This window comes from Rissa tridactyla, chromosome 4 (genome assembly GCF_028500815.1).
Source record: "Rissa tridactyla isolate bRisTri1 chromosome 4, bRisTri1.patW.cur.20221130, whole genome shotgun sequence".
In the NCBI taxonomy this organism is placed as follows: Eukaryota; Metazoa; Chordata; class Aves; order Charadriiformes; family Laridae; genus Rissa; species Rissa tridactyla.
Window position 1 is genome coordinate 42,072,390 of NC_071469.1, and position 25,502 is coordinate 42,097,891.

General features: G+C 38.1%; 1 protein-coding gene across 5 annotated transcripts in view; it reads right to left on the reverse strand.

Moving 5' to 3' along the window:
- The window catches only part of MAP3K9 (mitogen-activated protein kinase kinase kinase 9), a 64,012-nt gene that overhangs the window by 13,823 nt on the left and 24,687 nt on the right, over positions 1–25,502 (reverse strand). For 4 of the 5 annotated variants that reach the window (XR_008466275.1, XM_054200554.1, XM_054200552.1 and 1 more), the window contains 6 exons: positions 20,800–20,980; positions 13,219–13,367; positions 9,550–9,725; positions 6,810–7,050; positions 5,517–5,639; positions 4,505–4,658 (listed from right to left, as the gene is read on the reverse strand). Coding sequence is in view for 4 of the 5 variants with exons in the window: in XM_054200554.1 (XP_054056529.1) it covers positions 4,505–4,658; positions 5,517–5,639; positions 6,810–7,050; positions 9,550–9,725; positions 13,219–13,367; positions 20,800–20,980 (1,024 nt within the window). In the remaining variant the exon portion in view is untranslated. The remainder of the gene's footprint in view (positions 1–4,504; positions 4,659–5,516; positions 5,640–6,809; positions 7,051–9,549; positions 9,726–13,218; positions 13,368–20,799; positions 20,981–25,502) is intronic. The other variant, XM_054200553.1, reaches the window with a different exon arrangement.

Sequence of the window (25,502 nt, forward strand, 5' to 3'; positions counted from 1 at the left end):
ATCAGATGAAAAGTTTTCTTTATAAACCAAGAGAAATGTACCATGGCAGGTAAAAAAATAAAAGTGTTCAGTAGGAGGAGGGGAAAAATATCTTCAAAAGCATTTCCATGTGAAATACAAACAAACAACAAAAGTCAAAGATCATTCACTGGGACAATAATATGCTAAAGTCACTGTAGGAGCAGTCATGCCTCTATATTATAAAGCCCAATATTTCTCCTCTAAAGAAAACACTTCATTGAAGTACAGACAGTTAGAAGCGTAAATTCTAGATTATGGAAAGATAGGTAACTAAAATCATAAATCATGTCATTGTCTCTTTTACTTACAGACAAAAAAACCCCAAAACCCACAAAAACAAACAAGTCAAAAACCCAAAACCAAATCCCTGCTTTGATGTCACCTGCGTTTAAAGGTATGTCACCAGGCACCTGAGCTTATTAGTAGTCCCTGTTCATAGGTATTCATTACCCTCATCCTGTTTGTTCCCCGCAGCACTTTCATGACATCAGAAACAACTTTAGTAAGCAGCACAACCTTCTGACACATCAACACTCAGAAAAGCTGTATTGATAACTTAACAATAAAACCTGAACTCGGAGATTTCTGGTGCCTTTCTCCAAACTCCAACATGAAACATGTGGTAGTGTTGGTGAAAAGTTAATACACACTTAGGATAGAAATTGAATGAAAGGGGTAAAAAGATCTGTGGATACTCTGAATGATCTTAACTGGACACACAAGAGCATCAACTTGTTATTGAAAGAAAAGAAAACTTAGGAGATGTTAGGAGACGTTAGGAGACATCTTCCAGCTCTGTTATTAACTTGCATTTTTCTTTGATACGATGTGCAATTCATTATAACCCTTCCCTCACAGAGAAAGAAGGATATGAGCGTATAGAAGTTGTCTCTCATGATTCTTAATTTCCACCAGAATCACTCCGCATTTCTGAAATGGCTTCCATTGCAGGATTTCTACGTTTTATTGTATCAAGATTTTTTTTGCCTTGGTCTGTATTTTTCCTCTATTCTCTACCTAACTGGGACTCCCTGCTTGTCACCAAAGTATGCTGCTATAGCAAGGCCACAAGGTCTAGGTTAGTTGATGACCGTGCTATAGGCATTACACTAAAAGTATCCCGTGCAGTTCTCAGCTGTCTTGAAAGTCCATCATTTTCCCCCCATTAATCATTCCAGCACATGCAGTACTCTGCTATGAACCTGAATCTGGACAGCACAATGCTTAATGCTACTTGTCAAGACAGACAACCAGATGGTTTTACAACCGAGATGCAATTCAGTGTGTGGGTCTGTTCTGATTTACTCCCTCCATACTATACTCAGCTAGGTAACACAACCCACCAAATAATGTATGTTATATCTAAGTTATTCATGTGTACAACATGCATAGTTAGGATAAATACTATAAGTAGAGCAGCACGTTAAGGGAAAACTGCTGGGTGAAAATGAATCCTGTTAGCAGTGCTATTACCTCCAAAAATAAGTGTCAAAGCTCTTACAATGTGGGCAGACAACTATTGAGGAAGGGGAGATTTCCATGGAGCTAGAAAAACATATACTATGTTCTCTACATGCAGAGATAGCAAAGTTGTAAGTGACTGGCAGCAGTAATCTTCAGTTTAGCCTTCACTTTACAGTCACAATTATCTGAAGGGTCTTGGGAATTGCCCTTTATTGTACAGCAGGACACATCAACTTAGTTTGCTTCCTTATGACTTCTCAGAGCAATCACCCCTTGCAAAAAACAGACTAAAGATTTGCTGTTACTGAAAAAGCACAGCTCAATCTGGACAGAAAGATAAATAGCTACCAGAATAATTTCAAGACCCGCTACGTCTACCTCAAGGTTATAAAATACTCATCCTTACCTTTTATTTTTCACTCCTCCTCTCCCTCTCTCCCACAAATTACAAGCAGACCTCAAAGACCTGTGCAGAGGATAGCTGCACAACCTCTTAGTTAGACACTACTGTTCATTTGAAAACAATCAAAACATGCCAACTTAAAAGTACATTCCTACTACAGCAGTATTGTCTGTTACTGCTCCAAAGAAAGTGCAACTGGAACGATTTGAAAGCACTAGCAGCAAAACTATGTATTTCAGTCACCAGCACGACAATTCAGGACCCTGAAGACTTCTTACCTGTAATCTACTTAGATTAAATAATAAGAAGGCTATTACTGTGTTGTATTATGGTTGAATTACTTCTCTGTTGCCTTTTCCTATTGGAAAGTCAAAAGCACCTCTCTCTTTACAAGTGATAAGGTGACAAGGCTCAGCAAATTGCAGAAAACTTCACTAAAACTCTAAGACAGCATCTCCGGTGTCTCAATACCGTTCTGTAATGCCATGCTGAGGCATTAATACAATACTGTCAGGAATAAAAAGTGTCTGTTCCCAGGCTCACCCCCTATTTAGCTTGCAAGATTTTAAGAGATAACTGCTAAAGGACTATGCTTATCCCACATCCAGTGTCACCTTCTGGAAAATCAATAACACCATCACCCATACCATAGTAACACTCTGAGATTAATCAATGCCAAGTTTAAAGACAATTAAGATTTCACCATATATCCTTCAGAACACACCATAAGATCACAATGGAACTGTCACAACACTAGTCCAACATAAAGCTTCATCCAGTCTCTTCAATTCAGCACAGCAACCTTCTGCTGCTGTCCTCATTCCTTATGCTCAAAGATAAATGCAGAAGGGTGAATAATCACTGTATAATCTTTTCATGACTGCCTTTACTTGATATTAATTATAGGTCAGTTTACTCATGCTAGGGAATTTCACTGCAATTCCCACTGTATGTCTTGCCTAAATTTGGAATTACCTCCTGTGCAGAACACATGGAAAGTGATAAAAAAGATGAATCTTCAAGTTCCCTTGATCAGAGTCATGTAAGTAACTGGAATAGCAGCACTGCTGCTACCAGAACAATGTAATGGAGAAAACTTAAACTGAACTTTTCCATCTAAAGTTTAGGTCTTAACTTTACCCCAATTTTTATCCCCCTACCTCTAAAACTACAATTAAAAAATACTAAAAATATCAAGCACTCCACCTTTTGAGTCAGTAATGTTTACTGCAACTCTGCTCCCTTTAAATTGAAGTCTGCAGTCTGGCAGGATCTCAGCAAAAAGCAGTACTTCATTGTGTGTTAACCATACTGCCTTTTCAGCAACACTATCATGTTTCAGATACTCTGCAAAATGCCACAGCTGTATTGAGTCTCCCTGGAAAAGGTGATGGATACTATAGAACATCTCAGTTGTAGAGAAAACAAGATAGTTTTAAGAGCAAGTATGATTAGCAAGCAACTCCTTTCCAGCTGTCTGTGCCCAGAAGCAATTTAGTGCTTCAGACTATACAGTAATGAACAGAAAACTGAAGAGCTTTATTCCCAGGGTTCCAAGAACATGATTTCAAAGTAGAAGTGTTTTTCTACCAGCTTGAGTGATCTCCTGCCCTTTTATATAATTAATGACTGGAAAGTGTGACAACTATTTTAATTCTATAGAATGACATACTTCATCTATAGAACAGGTAAAGCATAGGCAGTAGTCAAAGAAGCTTCCTCCACATCGCTGTGTTAGCCTGTCAAGAGTACCTTTGAGGGAGAACATATTTTAATTTCATTAGAACACTTGGATCCAGGCCCTTTTGCAGAGTACTGCAATAGCGATGCATTATGTAAACATCTAATTTCCAGGAATTTCACACCTGAGCACATAATACTAGAGATAAATTATAACCCGTTATTTTATTTTCCCTGCTAAAAAACATGGCAAGAGTCAAAGTATCAATTTAGCAGGGGAAAAAGCTTCAAACTCCAATAAAAATCACAAGGCATTCAAACCTCTTAGATCAGAATAGTTCTATGTTTAAAGCAACATTTTGGCGATGATCCACTAGAGTCCTGGTATAAATAATTCACACACATGCAAAAAAAAGGCCACAGAACAAGAATCTATAAAAATAGAGGTAAAACCTGTATGTCTGCAAAAATCACTTTCAGGATGTATTCACTCAATGTACATGTCCTTTTCAAAAGCCTGAAGAAAAGATACTTGCCTGGTTCTACCAGATACTTTTTAAATAATAGCATTGAAGACAAGAAAAAGCATAGCTGAGAATCATAAAAGAGAAGTAGTTTCAGATAGGATACGAAGCTACAGAAAGCTGAGCCTGAAAATAAAGAAAAGCTACTAGAGAAATAATTTTGCACAGATAAGAAGTTATACTCCTTACAAATACACATAACAAGGTAAAGCAGAGAGTGAAAGCATCACTCTAGCACAGGACTGAATGCAATGCAGTTTTGTAATCTGTTCTGAATCTCTGACATCTCTGGTACAGCAAATAAGTTTGGAAGCAGAAAAGTGTTTGCAAGAGGACAGGCAAATCTCCTGTGAGCCAACTCATAACCAGTTTTATAACCTGGAAACCAGTCTGGTTCCAGGTCCTCTCTTACCTATCTTCTCCTGCACCTAGTTCCTTGTGACAAAGTGAGCTCGGTCCCCAAGTGCGTCCCTTTTTCTTCTGGCCTCTCTTCTCTTCTTCCTCTCCTTCCTCCTTTGGAAGGACTGAGCTTCGTCCCCATGTTTTACTGCTTTCAGCAGGAGTCACTTCACGAGTGGGAAGAACAGTGGAAAACAGGAAAGAAAAAACAGATACGCAAATTAAAGAATTGGTTCCACAGCAACATAAAGAATAAAACATAGGCTGGAACAGAAATAGCAATGAAAACATCCATTTAGGCTTCTTTCTCATAATTCTGGCTATTTATCAACACAGATCTAACAACTGTATCCCTTCAAAATTAGTATAGATGGACTTCACAGCTTTATTCCATCACTGGTTTCTCTTTTAGAACCACCAGTTTGATACCAGACACACAAATGTCATGACATCCAATACAAACACTACACATTTATTAACATTCTTTTCATACTTCTAAAACGTGCCTGTCTGCCTAATTCTCTTTTATTATGCGAACGCTATTTTCATGACAAGCACCTTTGTTTTCCTTTCTTTCCAAAAGTAACTTAACCCACTTCAATAATGTTTCACAGATCTATTCTGCAAACTAGTATTTTTAAAAATTAACCTGTACACACATTTTCTATACAATCAAATAGCAGTATTTCAAGAACTTGGTTTGGACTCCAAAGAAGGTGATATTGCCTCCCATCACCACCACACTCCATTTTTCCTCTCTAAATGCATACGTGCAGGGCATAAGGCAAACATTCTAGGTTTGGGGTTTTTTGGTGTTTTTGGTGAGGGTTTCTTTTGGTTGGTTTTTGTTTGGTTGGTTGGGGGTTTTTTTGTTGTTTTTTTTGTTTGGTTGGGGTTTTTGTTTGTTTAGGTTTTTTTGTTTGGTTGGTTTTTTTACAGTCCTGTCCTAAATATGGAATCTTAGCATCTTACCACGCTGACAGACTGCACATTTCCCAAATTCAATACTACATTGAGCTCCTTACACTGTATGGCCCTGAGTCTGGGAATAATGGTAGGACTTGCAGGAGGGCTGGAGCAGCTACTGATCAAGCTTTTCCTTTTATCCATTGTTGGAGAAGCCTGCACAGTGAATTTATGCTGGAAATCTGTTTACCAAAAGAAAAAACAAAACAAAAGCAGAAAGACACAGTTAAAATTCTTTTTTTAATATAGGAAAAAGAAATAATAGTTTATGGTAACTTTCAAAGAGGGCAATTTACAGGACCTATGTAGAAATGAAGTTAATCAGCTAATTAATTAATCAGCTAATCCCCTTCTTGTAACTGCACTTGTACATGCAGTTACTTCAGCACAAAGATGTGAGCTCACACTCAGGAAGATATATCTTCTTAGTGTACGTGAGATTCATACACACATGGATTCTCATGTGTTGACTGACATTTATGCCAAAGTATATCCCTGTATAAATTCCTTTCACCTTATCTCTCAGTTTCTTAAGCTAAGCAAAACCACCAGCAATAGGTGTTTACAGACCTAAACAAAGGCATAGTTAACATGCACATTTTATCATCATTGCTCTTCTGAACAGCCAATCTCTCTCAGAAAACAGACAACATAATGTAAGCCATCATCCTTGAAGTAATGATGAGCCTTAGGCGATTTATAAAACCCACACTTTTGTTCTTTCACAAATTTGAATCTCCATACAGAATCCACAGCAGAAATGCTAAGGATTCAGTATTTCTGAAAGTCACTGTCTTCGCTCTTAAGAGTGGCTTCCGTGACACCTCACCAATATTTAACATTTCTTCCAGAAGGGTGGTATTAGAAATCACTTGTGTGTTAGTATGAGTTCATATATGTGAACTCTTGCACTTGTACTCTTGCAGCTATCAATGTATTTTTGATAATTTTTAGATTCCTGCACCAAGAAATCCAGTAGATTATGGGTTCTGCTGCAGCATTATGTAAAATATTCCCAGAGCAAGAACATCCATATTTTTTTTATGTACATCTTTTATTAAATTGATCATTTTGAGTATTAACATGTTAAACTGCAATACCAACATTTTTCTGAACCATATACAGCCATAGACCAACAAACATGTAGTATCTCAAATTTGTTTCTGGCCTTCATACTCGGACCTCTGGGGAACGCTAGCCACAGGAGCATCAAATTTAGTTTCTTGATCCCAAAGAGGCATGTTTTTCCCAAAGTACAACCAATACTTTCTAATGCCTAAGTAGAAAGGAGCTACTAAAGCTACAGGTTCACCTGTTCCATTTCACCTGACACAGCCTAACATGTCACCAACCTGAAGGCAGGCTGATATGATTGCCATCTTTTAACTTGAGCCGGCTCCTCTTGAACTTCCCCATGCGTTTCTTCACCCGAGGCTTCTCCTGACACAGCTGGTGGATGATGATATTGAGCTCCCTTTCCAGGATGTCAATCTCACGTTCTGCCAGCTCCTGTTCCCGCCTTCGTAGCAACTCCTCATGGTTCTTCTGTTCAACAGCAGCACGAGTCAGCTCTTCTTCCCACGTGCGCAGCTCCTAGAGGGAGATAAGAAAGGAGAAATACCTTGTGACCTGTGGATTAATACTAAGATTACCTATTCTGAAGGCAGACAGCAATGACTTGTGCTCACAGCACTGCTAGCGCCACAGTTTAAAGGCTCAGATGAAAGCCAAAAGCCTAAAACAATCCTTAAGAACTTCTGTGCTTGCCACTCAATGCCCTTCATATCAGTATTAAAATTTGGACACCAGTACTTGTGAGGCCACACCTGGAATCCTTGTCCAGTTCTGGGCTCTCCAGTAGAAGAAAGACATGGGCATACTGGAGAGAGTCCAACAAAGAGCCACAAAGATGATTAAGAGACTGGAATGTCTCTCCTATGAGGAAGGGTTGCGAGAGATGAGACTGTTTATCCTATCAAAGAGAAGCTTGGGTGGGGGGAAGGAGGATCTTATCAGTGTATATAAAAACCTGAAGGAAGGGTGCAAAGAACATAAAGCCAGTCTATTTTCAGCAGTGCCAAGTGACAGGACAAGAGATAATGGGTCACGCTGAAACCCAGGAGATTCCCTCTGAACACTTTTTTTACTGTGAGCATTACTAAGCACTGGCACAAGTTGCCCAGACAGGTTGTGGAGTCTCCATTCTTGGAGATATTCAGAAGCCATCTGGACATGGTCCTGGGCAACTGGTTCTAGGTGGTCCTGATTGAGTACGGGAGTTGGACCACATGGTCCAACCTCCAGAGGTCCCTCCAACTTCAGCTATTCTGCGAGTCCGTGAAAAGATGCCGAATCCTAAATTCAGTGTCATGAGAAAATACGCTGGATATCTGACACGAATATGTTTACAAGAGCCATTGGAGAGTACCATGCATATGGAATCCGTTTTGGAAGATTTATTCATAATATTGAAAGAATTAATCCTTGCTTTCCTGTTCAGTAAGTACATATGTTAACTTCATTATTGACTTAAACTGTTTAAAAATAACCTTGCCATCTCATGCATCATGAAGTAGCAAACCACAGAGCTCTAACATAAAAATGAATGAAGAAAACATCAACAAGAGGTCATTCCCATCATTTTCCACCAAGCATGGCTGCTCCTTAGGCATAAAGATGCATAATGCAAACTTTTCAATCTTTCCCTTGTTGACAAAATGAATCAACTGAAATTGTCCTTGAGATCTTAAAATGTCTTCTCACTGCACTCCTCTCCTCTCACCACAAGGACAAAAGAATTCAGCACTCAGAATAATTATCTCCAGCTGGCTAATTCCATTGCAGAAGGTAAAAACTGAAGAATTCAAGTTAAACTTCAGATAGATTATCAGACAGATTTTAGTTCAGATTTTTATTTTTTTAAATAATATTATTGTTACCTGTCCCATCCCCATGGAGGTTTGATACGTTCCACTTATGTGGTGAGTAGGATATAAAATTCTCTTTTCTCATTTCTACAGAGGAATACAGTACTCAAAACCTGAGGGCAGTCTAGCTACTACTGGTTGGTCTTCTGCTTGTCTGTTGAAGTTTCTGTTTTTCAAAAACTGTTCCAACAGTTACACCCCAGGACAACAGCAGCAGGGAAATGCATATTAGCTATTTTGTTTTTCCCAAAAGCTATTATAATACATGAATAGAAGCGTTTTAAGTGTTTTAAGTATTGTAAGTATTGTTGTAGGACTTCTCTCCCCTGCCCCAAGGTCTCCTTTTCTTTCTCTCTGCCTCCTAAACCCAACTTCTGAGCCCAAATCAAGTTGCCTGCTTATCACGGATTTATTTTTAGGCAAGAGACAGTGAATTTAGAAAAAATATTATTACTTCAGTGACGCCACTGCAGTATTTCATACCAACAACTGTAAAGACTATTTCTGTAAGGACCTTAACATAAATCCAGCAAGCTGTGATTTCTGCAAGTATGCTTGAAGAAAAGTTCAGGTTTTTCACTTCTCTTTGAGACTGATAGTCACAATTTCCTTTTATTCCTGATAGCATTTTTGTTTCCTGATATTTACCCAGATGGACTTCAATTATAACAGTTATTGGACCATTCCCCTGGTAGCACTCATGTTTAATATAGTCTATCCAATTTGGCTGTGCTCAAAACCTGGTAAACAGACCTGACAGAAAGAAAGCTGCAATGACTGCTAGAGTACATATATGCTGAAACTATCCCTCCTGCTTTTACTAATAACAGTTACCATTGAGCTTCTCAATTAAGATGCTAACAGTGAAATAGTTATCAGATGCATTAAACAATGAAGACAACTCATCATATCAGTTTACACAGTGTATAATGGAAGCTCCATAAAACATTAGAAAGAGTAACAGCTCAGGATGCAGATATGTACTCATGATTCTGCCCTTATGTGTATCATCACCTGCCATTGATTTGGGGACTTATTATAAGCTCCAGTAAAGCACATACAAAATTAACTCTGGGATGCACTGAACGATTATCCCTGTTTGAATTACGAAATGGGAAAATTGTAACCCAGAGAGCACAAGCATGGAGTGTTTTTCTCTACTTACCTTTTCTTTGGCTCTGAGCTGATCAAACATCTCCTGGATCTCTTGTTTCCAGTCTTCCTGCAGGGAGTGGAAGGAATCTTTGGGCATTTCAAAGAAACCAGACTCTTCTATGGCGGTGAGATGGTCTAGGATACTGGCAAAGGAAGGTCGTGAGTGTGGGTCAGGGTTCCAACAATCTAGAACAGGGCAAAGACAAGCAACTGTTAAGCATCTCTTAGTATGGGGGTTTGGGAGGATGAGTAGTACTTTACTGATCCCCAGTGGCTAAGAGTGGTATACACACTATCTGTGTTACGCCATCTTTCCCATTTCCCACTTGCATTGACTATTGTCTGATCATAACTCAAGCATGGAATTCATGCTTTCATGCTTATACGATATCCAACATCACTTAGAGACCAGGTAGTTCAAGTTCTTAAGTTCTACTGCAATAATATGCCAAGTAAAATAGAGGCTTACTAATTTCACAGAAAGTTACATTTTCAAGCAAATATTAAAACATCATAAATAACTAAAATTATTTACTTTAAGTTGTATGCGCTCACAGAATGGAGATACTACGCTAAGACTCTTGCAAACAGTTCTTTATCACACTTACACTGCAGAGTTAACAGCCATACAGCAGAAGGACATCTACGAGTTCTTTCTAACGCCAAACTCTAATACTAAGCTGAATCATTATGAATGTCTTCCACAGAACTGAAAAAATCTTTCCTGCAAAGCAGACTAGGCATAATTTGACTGAAAATAGGAGATTCAAGTAAATAATGACAGTAGCAGCACATTTGGAGTTTCCTTATTTTTAAGGGGTTTTTTTATTATTTGAGACACAATTGTTTGATCAGGCTTTTTTCTTTTGCTTTTAAGAGAAGCCACAGATAAACAAGCTTTTTCATTTAGTCTAATGCAACGACTTACCCAATTACAGAGCTCTAAAAACGCAGAATTTAAGGTACTCATCTTACCACAAGGCAACTCAACTATCAATAGTACAAAAAGGTACTTCTTTTACAGTGATGGGAATTGAACATTGAAAACAGAAATGGAAATAGAAAATGGTATGAAGTAACACCTCAAGCGACGAAATCATTAAGAACATGTTTTTAAAAAGCAATTAAGTCGAAATGTTTGACTTAACACTTTTGAATAGGAAATTCTTACTCATTCAGTCCTTCTTCTTACTTCATCCTTATTTCTACTCCCACAGAAAACATCACTTTCTCATTCTATATTGTCCCATACTACCACTTATACAGGTTCTTGTTCAACAAGTATCCTTATTCTGTTTAGTATTGCTAGAGTCCTGCTTGCCAAAATTTGAGAAGAACCAAACAGAAAAACTTAGCATTCAAGTATATTTCTAGGGCATACAGCTTTCGTGCACGAATGGAAGAAACTAACACAGGGGTCTCTCTCAATATGCTCACATGATCATTCCTCTAAATGGTCACGGAATTTAAGACACATATTACTGCATCATGAGGCAAGAGTTATAAAAATATTCTAAAGTTTCCTAGACCTTACAGTTGGAAAAAAGAAAACAGTCTTAAAAAAATTGTGGTGATGTCCTAAAAGACATTCATTCACCAGTTTTGTGGACTGAAATACATCAAAGAGCAGCTGTAATTAAAGATAAATAACACTTCCCAAAATCTGTGCAACTGCTGAGGCTTGGTTTTGCAAATCTTTTCATTGATTTTCGCGTTACTGAGATTTTGCTTTTGGGAGCTTTGGTTTCAAAACTGCTGGTATCAAGATGCTGGTATTTAAGCATCTGATCAGGTTCCAGGAGGCATAAGCTGGAACACATTTGTGTTTATGGATTTCAAATTGCTTCTCTTCTCAAAATAGAGAACTGAGGATGTTAAAGAGTGCTCTGAAGGTCCCCTGCTGCTGACCAATTAGCAGCAATGGGTGATACAGCTGGACCGTCAGTGCCATAATCCCTGCCTCTTTAGCCCAGGTTTTAAGCATGGCAAAGCAAACATGACCCAAAGTAAAACAAAATGCTGCAGCCAGCCAAACGCATGAGTGAGTGAACAGGATAACTATGCAGGTGGCCCGTGGCTTTTATTTTCCCAGGCCTAGATCTGCCATTATTTGCACTAATGAGGACAGTTGTAACATACAAGTCTTTTCTGTGAAGAGGGAAAGTTCAGCTTTGTTGTCTCAGTGAAGACCACCAGGGCAGTAATTCAAACGTAAAAGCAGCATCAGCTGAACAAGAGTTCACCCCAGACAAGAAACAGCCTGCTTGAAAAACAGTTTTGGTGAAGGGGCAGAAAGTAATTGTTTTCTTGTTCTCTTCTTCCCCCTGCACATGGAGAAGCCAAGCGTTCCAAAGCCATGTGGGTGCTCACCCCAGCGCTGCCGGGTTCAAGCACAGGCCATATGCCTCTACCTGACTTCCCCAATAGAGGGCATTATTTTTAATCCAAGCAGCAAATACCTCACTTACATTTAAGAAATCCAGGGTCCTTGTTTTAGGGAACCATGTCAAAATAAACTGCTCTGGCACAGCACTGAGCTGGTAGTTCCATTAAGTCTTTCAGATGCAGTTTCTTGCTTTACATTACTTCCAAGCTACTATACCTGCAACTCTGCTTCTATTTACTATCCCGTAGAATATTTCTTTTTTAGCACAACAGTACGTGAAATTTTCTACTTTAACTTAACTGAAGCCTGTAACCTACAGAAAAGACCAGAGAAACGCAAAAGTATTCTAAAAGCAGAGAAATCCATCAGAAACATTTTCTTACGATGAATCAAATTTCTTTCTTGGGGCTAAAAACACCACCAGAGGCCACAAAACGTCAGTTCTATGTTCAGACTCATTCTTTGCTCACTAAGACTATAAAACCTGTTTGATTTTTTTGTTACCTGTTTTTCTTTCTGACAGATAGGTATAAAAATGTTTACTACATATAAACACCTGGAAATCCTTGGGAATAGTGGCACTGAATAAAACACTAAAAGGTACTACCGTGAGAGAGGGAGAGAAGAACAACTGAAGCTTAGGAGATATGTAAGTACTTGTAATAGCCAGCAGAGCAGGTCACACTGGTGCAACCCAAAAGCTACCTCATGGAATCCTTTTTAATGTTACTGCAGCTCTGAAGACAAACTCCTACATTTCTTTCCTCCATATGTATCCCACCTTGGGCATGAACTATTTCCACACACAAAGCAGAAAGTCACATCATTCTGACTGATAATTTGGGTTGTTTTCAAGTGTCAAAGTCACATAGAAACCCTCTCCCTGAAATGTCAGTAGGATAACGTTTCATTCCAAATCAATCTGACACTACCTAGCAAAATGTTCAAGCTATGAATTTCAAAACAAGTTGAAGACTTCAAACGAGACCAAAACAGGTGAAGTTTTTGTGTTAGCAAGTCTTCACTACCAGAAAACAACAAGCTAGATAACAGCAATAGCCCCCATTTTCCTATAAAGCTAATTGATTAAAAAAATGGCAGGGAAATTTCTTTCACATACTACTCTTTTAATAGAGTAGCTATCAAAGCACACTAACAGCCAAGCCTAGCTCCCATAATAACTTGCACCATTGAATCAAGCCATTTGAGAAATCTGTGCTCCAACACCAGGAAGCAATGCTCAACAGCACTCTAGAAACAGCACAAACCATACTCACACCACAGCTGGCTTACCTTCCATGAGTTTGGCAAAAGGCTCTGGACACGTGGAAGGGATTGGAAGGGCAAGTTTATTCATGGCAACACCATATGCTACTGCAAGACCATCAATTCCTCGGAATGGTACTTCTCCTGTTAACAGTTCCCAAAGCAGTACGCCATAACTACCAGGAAGAAAAGAGAAAAGAGAATAGGTGTTTGACTTTAACACATTCTTCGTTAAGCAACAAGAAAGTACCTGAACCTATCAGGATGAGTCTGGTACTCTGAAGAAATTCCAGTTTTCTGGACAATCTCATCATGGTTGCCAAGCTGGTGAAGTGTTTTATTTTACCTGCTTTTTTTAAATTAGATTGAAATAAGATGCCATTTTTGCCTTTTAGGCAAAAAATTTCCTCTCTGGAAACTGGCAACAATCTGAAAAACATTAACATGCAGCTTCAAACTAATTCAGCAATTTTCAAACCAGAACCCAGTGAAACTCTCAGAAATGTGAAGGAGGGTTGTTTGGTGGGTTGTGGTTTTTAGAAATAAATGAAAAATACTCCTTCAGAATTAAGTTGTTCTTAAGACATTCTATGAAATGCTAACTATGAAGTTATAGAAACAGTTCCAAGACCATTATCCTCCCAGGTATACGACAAACAATATATCCTCAGAATATTCCCTCTGCTTCTAGGAAACCTGAGCCAGAGTTAGCTTCTTCATACTTAGTGACCTGACAGTTTTTTCTTCCATTAATCTCTTCTGAACCCATTTACTGTCTGCTAAGTTCTGTGGTAGTGAGTCCCACAAGTTTAATGATGCATTGCCAAAAAATACTTCCGTGTGTGTTTTGAGCTTGTCACTTGGTAATTTCATTTGCTTCCTTGTAGCTCCCTTCCATACAAGGAAGAATGAACATATGTTCCCTATTAGCTCCTTCCATGCGATCCATGATTTCACAGGCTCCCACTACATCCTATCTAAATCATCTTCTTTCCAGACCCCAAAATCCTAATCTAGCTAAATCCTGATCTAGTTACTCTCCTGAACAGAAGCCATTTCATATCTTTCACTGACCTTGACATCTTTTGTACAATCTCATTCTATTTAAGCCTTTTATGTTCAAATGACCAAAACCACATAAAATTTTAAAGATAGGGGAGAGGCACAGTATTTCCTGTTTTCTTCTTTATTTCTTTCCTATTAAATTTTAATTTGCCACTTGCCTTTCTGACTCCCTACAAAATGAGCTAGGTTACCCACAGAAACTCCAATATCTTTACTGAATCATAATAGTTAAATTTAGAGCCTATCACTGTACCCGTGAAATTCTCCCATGGGTACTACTTTGTATTTATTACCATTTAATCTATTTCATCATTCAGTATAGTAAAACTTTTCCTCAGCTCTCTGCAGTAGATTAATTTTTCTTATCCCAAGTAACTTGGTATCATCAACAAATGTTACCTAAACATTGATTGCTTTTTCAAATCACTTATGATTATGTTGAGCACACAATTCCCCTCCAAGAAAACTGATTTATTCTTTTAGTAATTAAGAATTGACTAAGTGATGGGAAACAGATTGGTTCGCTTTTCCCACACCAATTTACTGTCTTTAAAAGCTTTTGATGAAAGATTTTGTTGAAAGGCTTTTTTTTAAATCCAAACATGGCATAAAGCAATCTTACTACTTGTTCATGTGCTCAGTAACTCCTTCAAGAATTTTTGTTTTTTCCACAAGATATGATTTCCTTCTACAAAAGCTGACTCTTCCCAAGATATGCTCATATGTCCACCAGCTCCCTGCCCTTTAGCGCTGTTTCTGCCATTTAGTAGAACTGAAAATCAGACTTGCTGATCCTCGGGAAGCTCTTTCATCATGTTTGCTGTCTTCCATTTCTCTGGTATCAAGGCAGCTTTAAGCAACAGATTACAAAGCACAGCTGTTAACTCAGCTGGCTCTCTCATGTTCCTGTAGAAATCTTGGGTGTTACTGTAAATCCTAGCAATTTTCATTTTATCAGTCAATTTTAACACGTCTGTGGACAGTACTTCAGTATGAGATGTCCTCCAGCTTGGCTCCCTTAAAGAGAAATTTTCAGCTTAAAAAGCCTCTCTTTGCTCCATCCTAGCAGCCAGAAGTCACTTACTAAGTCTTTTCTGCTATAGCCTTATCTTCTTTGCCCTTTTACATCTTGGTCGCCTCTGGGCTGTATGTTCGCCTGCAGGGTTCTCACCTGTGCTGCATTTGAAAGCAATTTATTTGGTTTTATGCTTTTTGCAAGACCCTCCTCAAAACCCTTTTAATCTTCTTGAGTTTTTTACGTTCAACTTGCCAGCACTTAACTCCATGCCTAATTTTCCTCATTTGAATACAGGTTCAACTTTTTGAAGGGTGTCTTCCAGTAGTCTCTTCTACATCATCTTTTTCATTCATTTAAGGTCTTTCCTATGCATTCACTCTGAACTATAACATAGTGTTCTTAAAAGATATCTATGTTGCATGGTCCCCTTTTGTTGTTTTACACAAAATTCCTCAATGATGTCATTAATCTCCTTCAGATTAAGCACTACTGTAATGGACTAACTTTTCTTAATTGCTCTTCCAAAGATATTGAATCTAAGTATACATACAGTTTGACCGTGGTCTTATCATACAATTCTGAAAGCCTCCTAAGCACACTTGAAGACCAAATGAAAAACTGCTTCTCCTCCTAAAAGCTCCCTGCTCCACAAAGCAGTCATTTCTGAAGCTAAAAGATTAATCTCTTCTTGTTTCAAAGCAAGAATTGCCCTATCCATTTGGGAGTAATCAAAACTTCCATTATCACAACCTGTACTCTTGCAATCTCCTCTCCACCTCATCAAGTCTTTAACATTCATTGCAACTGCTGCCACCTTAGTTGGGCAAGTCTCACTACTACTTTTCCTATTTAGATATGGAGTTTCAGTCACTTGAGATTTCACCTTTGCTGCTAACACAGCTAGTTTACTTTATTAAGCAAAATATTGTATCTCTTCACCTATATAATATTTTGCATTTTTCCTATGCAATTCATACTCTTGATATTATAATGATAATTATAATTGATTATTTATTCCCATCAAGGTTCTCAATTTCTTGCTGTCTCAAGAGCCTCGTTTGAAAAAAATAAAGTTTAAGGATTTCCCATTTTCTTTTTGGCCTCCTAGGATTCATAAGACACTCAAAGAAAATGAGTACTTCACTGAATATATATTTAGCCTGTCTAAATCTGATTGATCATTCACGTTACTCTTCAGTTTGGATGGAAGTGTTGATATCAAAAGGTAGGAAAAACTACCAAAGAGTTGTGTTATTACTTTACCACTTGTGCTGGGTAAAATATGTATCAGGAATATTCTCTTAATGGAATGGTTAGGAAAAGCACTATTGATATGCTCAAACACATCTCAAACACTTCTTCCACAGGGTAATTTTTAAAAGACAAACAGATGGACAGACTGGTGTTTCTTCTGAAGTGACACTGGAAGTATACATTGCAGGAAAGGTCAGTTTCTGACATAACTGAATGCTACCTCTTCCTCACATGCTTACAGTTCTTTGCTGAGAATACTGCTTCCACAGAACTAAGGAAACACTGCTTTGTGGCATTTGAACAACAATCATCCCAAGTGATTAAACAGCAAGAGAGGTGATGAACAGAGTGTTTTCCATTAACTCTCAGGCAGGGAATTGAGAATTACAAAAGAAAAAGCCAGAGACAGAAGAAATTTATACAAAAAAGGCAGAAAGAATCAAGGGCCTCTCATCATTCTCAACAGGGAGGAAGGAAAGCTGATCAAGTTCATTTATTTTTCCAGCACCCAATAGTAATTTTTGGACTTTAATTACAAAATGAACCATGTGATACAGACCATGCGTCCAAGTCAACTGACACTTGTATGAATAATTAACCATCTCCCAGTGATCCAGTAATCCCTTAAGCCATTTAACATCAGGTTCAATCCTACACACTGGATTTTCATTTCAGGGAGAGGGAGGCTGGAGGTCTGCAGGATTTCACATGTGATTTTGTCACCTCCCTTCTAAGTCTGTGAAGTTAGAAAAAAACCAGTAATTTCTTCTCACTGCTATTTTCCAATGGCATTGGTACCATTGGCTCATCTTATCCATCTCCCTAGCTTCAGCACAACAAGGAGATTCCAGAAACAGAAACTAGAATATTACTTTTGTTAAGAAAACAAACTTAATTATGTTTTAATGGCTATTAACAGCTAGCATTTTGCATGTTATCAGACTGGCAGTTCCAGAGATGACATTTCCTGCTTATTTCACAACAGTCAGAAGCTTATGTTTCTCCCATGTGAGGTTCTACCAATATTGCTAGTCAACACTTATCTGCCAGGTACTGAAGTCTTGCCAGTGCTTCATTACACACAGAAGACTACAGAAGCCTGCAAGCAGTCAGTTGTGGATGGAAGTGCTTGCCAACACTTAATTCAAATGAAATATTCAAATGACTGAAGTTCCTACACCCACCACTGAATGCCTGAAACATCCTGATCTGCTAATCAGATGGTTTTAGGTAGTTCTGGTATTCCATTCCTAAATGAAAATTAAATTCTCAGAGTAGATACATCTTAAAAGCATCTAAAATAAGGAACACAGGGAATCAGATGAAGATTGTATGTTGGCTTTATATTATGCCTATCAATCATATTGACAACATGATTGTCTTTTAAGCAGCACAAGTCAAAAATGAAGTGTGCAGCAAACAAGAAATACATCTAAGCAGTTAAAGTGTCAGGGAAATTTGAATTATATGCCTACTAACATTAGCTTGCTGTACAGTACTGGATAAGCTGCAATAGCTGTGCTTCAACTTCAGCCCTGTAAATCCAAAGCAAATACGTAACTCTCCTCTCAAACACATAAACAGATTTACAGGAACTGACATACTTAAATAAAACCGTGGCTTCTTTGTCCTCTCTGCAATATAAACACAATGTTTCTGCTGTATATCTAAAGCTTACAGGAGCAGCACAGCAAAATTCATAGCAACAAATTTTCACTAGCAAGATGTACTAAGTACTGTTATTATCAACAAGCTTTACAGTGGCACAGACACTGGTGACAGACACCAGCGTGTGGGGGCATTCCTCAGCCTTTTAGTTCTTTGCCAACCCTCCTTTAGACTGGGAAAAAAAAACCCAACCAACCAAACATACAAACAGATTTGAGTTTTTAAAAAGGGAGCTTGATGCATGTTTTGAAAGGAATTGCATGAAGCAGTTATTTATGACAAGATAAGACTGACTCAGGAAATTTCAGTCCTGGCAAGCATCTTCTTCGCCTGTTTGTGTGGCGAGAACATAAGCAGAACAAGATTCTTGTTAAAAGGCAGGGCAACAATTCAGCCAGCAGTATTATTCTAATAAGCTCTAAAGAAAAAGTTGTTGAAATAAAAGGGGTTTGTGAATGTTAGAGACAGAGACAGCCGATTTTGTTGATGCCGCACAGACTAACTGGAAGTTGTCAGGCAAAAAACTCCCTCAACTCCAGCGATTAACCAAGAGGTTGAAGTGGGCAAGAGGAGGGGCGAGTCTAATAGGATAAAAACGTTCATCCTGTTAAGAATTTCAAGTTGCATCCTTGGGTGGGGACAGGATTTATTACACATGTCCATGACTGCTTTTGTAAAATGCAGTGCTTACAGTCATCGACACACTCGTAGTGACCGCACTGGGAAGTATTTCTCCTCTGCATACATGCCTCAAACACCGTATTCTTTTCAGCTTATTTAACTGGGACTCAAAGGTTTGGCCACCAGAGAGAGAAGGCTTGTTCAGAGTCAGTGTAACAGGTCTCTTAATGGTGATAACCCTCTGTTTAAGGAAGAGCACTGAGAAGAACTCAACCTGTTTTCAGGGGAAGACCGGTAACTATATGAAGAGAAAGCGATGAGGGAATCTTAAAAATAGAAATGAAGTATTCTGAAAAACTAACAAATCATTTAAGTTATTTACAATCCTTAAGTCCTGAAGCGATTCACAGTCCTTAAATCAATGACTAAACTAGTATTTTTGCAGAGGTATAGAGGCACTTGAGCCACCTTCATGAAAATCACTAACTGAGCTATTAAGTCTTTTTTAAAAAGAGGTCATACCGGTGCAGAACACCTACTGATCTGTTCACAGTGTGCGTGGATTAGTAGAGTTACAATCACAGGGAAATTGTTTCCCTCTTCCCTTCTCCCTCAGGTTACCCTTAAAGGCCATTCCTGGCAGTGTTTCAGAGAAGAGAAAATTGAAGTTTGAGCTTGACAAGCTGTGTACAAACCAGTACTGTCATCATGTGCCCAGAAAAGGTGCACAGCCTTGAGGTTTTCATTTCTGCCAGACTTCGCCCAGAATAAAAGCCTGCTCATCTTGCTCAGATAAACTACAGAGGCTACCACATTTAATTAGAGTCAGAATTTTATCCACACCATTAGTGTGCAAAATACAAATTCACAGGCTTATCACAAAGCAGTACATTATCTATTCAGCAAAACTGGATAAGGAAAATGAAAATCCCCACACCAAATCTCTGCCATAACAGCCAGAAAATTCTGCCAGCTGGGATATTTCTTTATCCTGACAGATTTCACAGCATGCACGCACTTGTGTGGGAGCATTACTGGCCAGCAACAGAATCTTACTGCTCTAAAGACAAAGTCACCCTGACATTTCAATACCTCTCTCCCCACAGGAAAAACAAAATTACGTTTCCTTCATCTGTTTCAGATGTTCAGTACTAATTATACATCCCACAGCATCCAGAAAAGTCACTGTCTTAGAGCTATTTACTGAATTCTGGATTTACCAATTCACTTAGTGGTAGCATTCAAACTCAATTTCTGAAGTCTGTGGGACAACCCTTACACTCCTCCCCATCAAAGTAGCTCCTATTATCAAAAATCCCAGTGCATGAATGGAATAAATAATATAAGTATACAAATACTACTTATGGATTACATACTCAGATGGACCTAAAGAAGAGATTATTTTATATGAAAGACTAGAAGGGAGGAAATAATTCATAATATTATTATGAAAGTGAAAAACATTGTATTCAGGGTGAAAGCGCACATGGAATTCAATTAGGCACAGTGCGTTTCTGTACATATACATCAGTGACAGATTACTAATAAAATATAAAGTGATCTTAGTGTTGGTAAAACAGTAAAAATAAGTAGTACTTCTAACTACCTCACAGGTTGTTTTATGGCCTTATGGACTTTGATTATGTCAGCCAATAGCTAAATAAGCAGAAAAAGATTGCTTTAGATTAAGCAGAAGGAATCAGGATTATGAATCCCAGGATAACCTGAACGTAAATTTACAGAACAGCAAAAATTTAGAGGCATGCAGGAGCTGGTCCACCACTTTCTGCAGTAAAAAAAAAAAATTACAATTAATACAAAGTAGTCTGAGAGTCTGACAGATGGAAAGCTGGTGGGTAAAGTTTTCTTAAGACCTGAATTTTAATATTTGGTTCACCATTAATCATTCTTAAACGTAAAAGAGGTTTCCTGGCACATCTAGTTACTCTTTAGTATCCAACCACTTAACGCCAAATCAATACCTCCACACATCGCTGCCTTTGGAGAACATGGAGGAGCGGATGACCTCAGGAGCCATCCAGGCATATGTCCCAGCTGCGCTCATTTTGGTAGTTTTATGCCATTCCCTGGCCAAGCCGAAATCCGTGATCTTCAATATCTTGTTGCTCAGATCTCCATTTTCCACCTTTTCGAGAATCAGTACTAGAGAAAAGGGAAGGGGGGGGGGAATAAAAGGTATGCAGAGTAAAGCTAGTATTTGCAAAAAAGATTCTCCTGGAGATCTCCCAAATTTCAAGATTGTCCCTAACTTTTAGTTATTCAAACATACCACACTCTGTTACAAGTTATTTCAAGCTGATCCTTCCTCTGACAAGTGAGCAGCTGTCTAGCAAATAACTTCAAATTTAACCAAAATGCTGAGCCCCAGAGAACAAATAGATAATAACATAATTATTTAATATAGTGCCTAATGTCATTCTGTATAATAATTCTCTGCTAAGAGGAAGTGAACCACTGTAACTTCTAGAAATCCAGATAAGGGAAGACATTTCCTAATTAATCCTCTCTCAGCAAGCCAGTAATAGCATCTTTTTCTTGAACTGCTTAGAGGACTTTTTTTTAAATCCAGATATACACGGAGGCTGGATACACCCTTCATGTAAATGTGTTAGGAGTGGAAGCTCTATGTACATGGATTTTTATTATTTTTTTTTAAGTCACAATTAAAAAAAAAAAGATTGACGATCCATACCAACATACCCAATTCAAGACTTCACATTCACCACCACGTTTCAGATTCCCTCCCCAGCATTATGAAACTATTATTATTTTTTTTTAGTTAAGCTGCCAAATTTTCTACCATGTTTCGGTGGCAAAGGAGTCTATACTGAAGAACTTAAAAAACCCTTGAGGCAGAATTCAAGAATGCTTTGGTATAAGGCACATATGCCTCTTTACCCAGAAAGCTGTACTGTCACACCACTGTGAAATGAGTGTAAACCAGATGCCAGAAGCATCCACTATGCTTTAGCAGCACCTCATTATCCTCTTTCTTTACCTTAATGTAAAGTGACCACACAAGTTGCAGCAGCAATGTAGTGTCAAGCAACAGAATACAACAGGCCACTAAAATGCCATAACTAACATAGCCATAAGCCTGTGAAATGATTTTTCAGCCCCTTTGTAGAGAGCCACAAAGAAAAAAATATTTGTATTATCGTTAGTCCAATGACTTTACAGCAACAGGCATCAAGCCATTAATACACCATCATTATGCAGCTACTCTGTTTTTAATGTCATTACGGGTTCTTAGAAAACAAGATGGTTTTTTTTCCCCTTTTTATGTATGTGTGTGTGAATTTAAAAAAAAACCACACCAAACAAAATACCCAAACCCACAATGAAACAATCATGGATCATAATGAAACCTATAAATGCCAAAAGCATTGCAAAAATCACAGTACATTTAAAAATAGTCTTCAGGATCATTTTTAGCAGTCCAGGAAAAGACTCAAGTATCAGTCTCAAGCTAACACTGGGGTTTTTTGGAAAAAAAAAAAAAAAGAATCTTACATTCATTCTTATATTTCCCTCCAGTATTCAAAATGGGATTTCCCATGAAATAAAAGCCAAAAGTGTTATTTGAACCCTTCTGCATAATAAGTAATACACATCTAAATGTTAAAATACTGCATTTACTTTTATTAAACAAACAGCCTGTTCTCTGAAAATTTAAAAAAAAAAATAATCAGCTACCCTTTCTACAGTGCTTCAGAATTCACAAAATACTTCTTCGTTAAAGATTTTTAGGGGCCAACTCAAATTGTGAGTGAACTAGACTTACGGTTAAGCTCTTGGTTCTTGTTTCTTTTGTAAAATTCCTTTCTAACATTACTGAATACTCTATTTTCCTAATTGCAGAGGAAGGAGTAGTTTGAGGCCTAAAGTTACTATTCTCTTCATTTGGGCAAAAGTGTATGTATTTTTAGAGCCACACTTCAGTGCAGAACAGAACCACCACAAGAAACAAAGGTACGGAAGAAGGCTTCCTTTGTCCCTCTTCTTCTAGCAAGCCTAATTTTTTCCCTTCTTTCTAGCAGATGAACTGCTAAGAGAAATTGCTAACAAGTCGCTTTTTGATTGCAAGAGTGAAAAACTTCCTAGAATATACATACTAACTTTCTTCTTTCAGCATGCACCCACTCTGCCTAAAACTGGCAGAATAATAAAATCTATTTTTAAGTTTAAATGCAGTTATATATAGATATACAAGAAAGTATGCGTTTGGGGTTTTTTTTGCTTCTGTCTGCAAGCACAACTAGCAACAAGCAAATTTGTTGTTCACAAGGTAAATCATATTCTGTCTGAATGAGCTCAACAGCAGGACAGAGTGCCCGATATCACAGTTTGGTTGTACATACCTTCCTGGCAAGAGGTTATTTAAATCTAATTACCTTGATTTGTATTAAGTTCTAACAAAATAATTAGTACTTACACAGATCTTTTGTATCCATGAACTTGTTCTTTTGTCAGATGTAGGCTAAGTAAGATAAATTACCATGACAAAAGACCACAGAGACGAACAATGAAAGAGCTGGATTTATTGCAAGTCCTTGATTCCTTAGTTACATCCTTGGCTCCCCTCCTATTTCCTTGTAATAACTGCTTGGGATAATAATCCTGCAACCCAAAATTATAAAAATTAATTTTTAAGAATCGTAACTCTCTCCATCATCTCTTTCAGTTCTGCTTATCTTGGTCAGTATCAACAGGCTCACTTGTCACTGCTAGGAGTCTCCCCAGACCATCTGCCAGATTTTCACACTGGAAACCTTGACTCTCCCTCTTACATTTACTCAGATTTCAATTAATAATCTTGTAAATAGGCGAATTGTAAATTCCTTTCAGTTTCCTCCTTAAAAATCTCTTCTATGGAGAACATATGCCAGGTTGCTAGGACACTGCAAATGTATTTTACTCATGCTAGTCAACACGGTCTCGCTTGCTTTATGTACAACGAGTCATTGCCTCTTGTTTAATACTTCGAGTGCAAGTTCTCTTCTGCAAGTGCTATTTCTTCTGCAGTCTACCAGAATACAAACCAACCAAGCAACATACTTCCTACACTTACAGAGTTAACATACCTTTCCATCTTTGCATAGATACGATCATTCAGGAGAGAGCTAACAGAGGCCAGATGATCAGCCTAACAAAAAAAAATTCAGACACAAATACAGAGCACCTACACCAAAAACACAACTAATCTACCAAGGCAGTAAGTCTTCTCAATCTGGTCTGTTGATTTAAAAGATCTGCAAGAGATGAAGAGGTTTAAAAAAGGTAGAAAACTGAATTGAAGATCTTTCACATTCCTAGCCTCAAAAAGAGAATTTATTTGGCAGCAAAGATACTAGGCCTAGTTTTCAAGTAAGCAGGGAAAAATGAGAGCTGAATCAGCAGGAACATGCAGAATGTGCATCAGCTTGTTAGTGGTGGGTCACTATTTCCTCATTCCAGCAGGGCCCATACAAGAAGTCTCTTCCTGTGTGCACACACAGAGCCAGCCAAGTTGTAGATGAAGGTGTGCTATGCACCACTGCTCCTATCAACTCTAAACCATCTTTTTTTTTGTCTGTAGCACAGGCTAGAAGTTGATCTTAAGTAGCATGGGTAGGGGCCAACTGACAGTGTGTAAAAGGGACAAATGAAGCAAACCAAGGATTATAAGCACATTCAGACAGCTTTGAGGATCCAACTGCTACAGTAAGACAGCTTAATATAGCAAGTCACCAGTACCATGTTCTTTGCATACTGCAAGTGCAAAGCAAAGCATAGTGGCTTAAACTAGCATTAAAAATTGTTAGCAACTTTAGGTGAACGGTATCACAAACAGATGAGCATACAGTAGTAATAATCCAGAAGTACTCATATACATTTCCTTGTACTCCAGAAGAGAAGCATTTGACAATGAGAAATTAATTGCAGCTCAGATGAATTCTGTCTAGCAAGACAGCTCTTCCATATCTCAAGATGTCCCAGCTGAGACAACAAGAAAGGGATATGATCCTCATAGACCTTGGTATCTCCTAGCAAGACCTTCCCTGGATCAGGCAGTGATCCAGATATAGGTACATATGATTTAGATGTGTAATTTCAACTACTAAGAATTTACCAAGAACTTTATTACCACAAGGACTCTGGTAATGATTCAGCCTCATTGTTTAATTTCTTGAGAGCCAAGTAGATTGCAAGTGCTGAAAAACAACAGTCAATCAAGACATTAGGTCTGAGATTAGAGATACAGAGGCAGAAATTAAACACTGGGCCTCCTGTTACCTAGGTTATGATAAAGACCAGTCTTTTTTCTTTGAAGTGAAAGTGTCTATTGAGGTTCCTCCGTATTCTTTGAGAACATCTTTGGTGCCTTACAACGAGCATCGAGGATATTTTCATATCAGACTCTTGTGAGAAAGCTTCCTGAAGTACCGAGAAAGTAGGCACCACATAAACAAAGGGGTGGGTTAGGTAACCAAAGGCAATAAGTCAACACGTATGGTTTGATGATGAGATAGAATAACTAGCAGAAAAGTATAAGGCAGAATTCAAAGATCATTTGACAAGACTCAGTCTGGTGCAGTCCTTAGTCATACTGTCTGACATTACAGCAAGTAAACTAACAACTGTGTATTGCTAGAGATGAGAAAACTTGTCATCATTATATTTT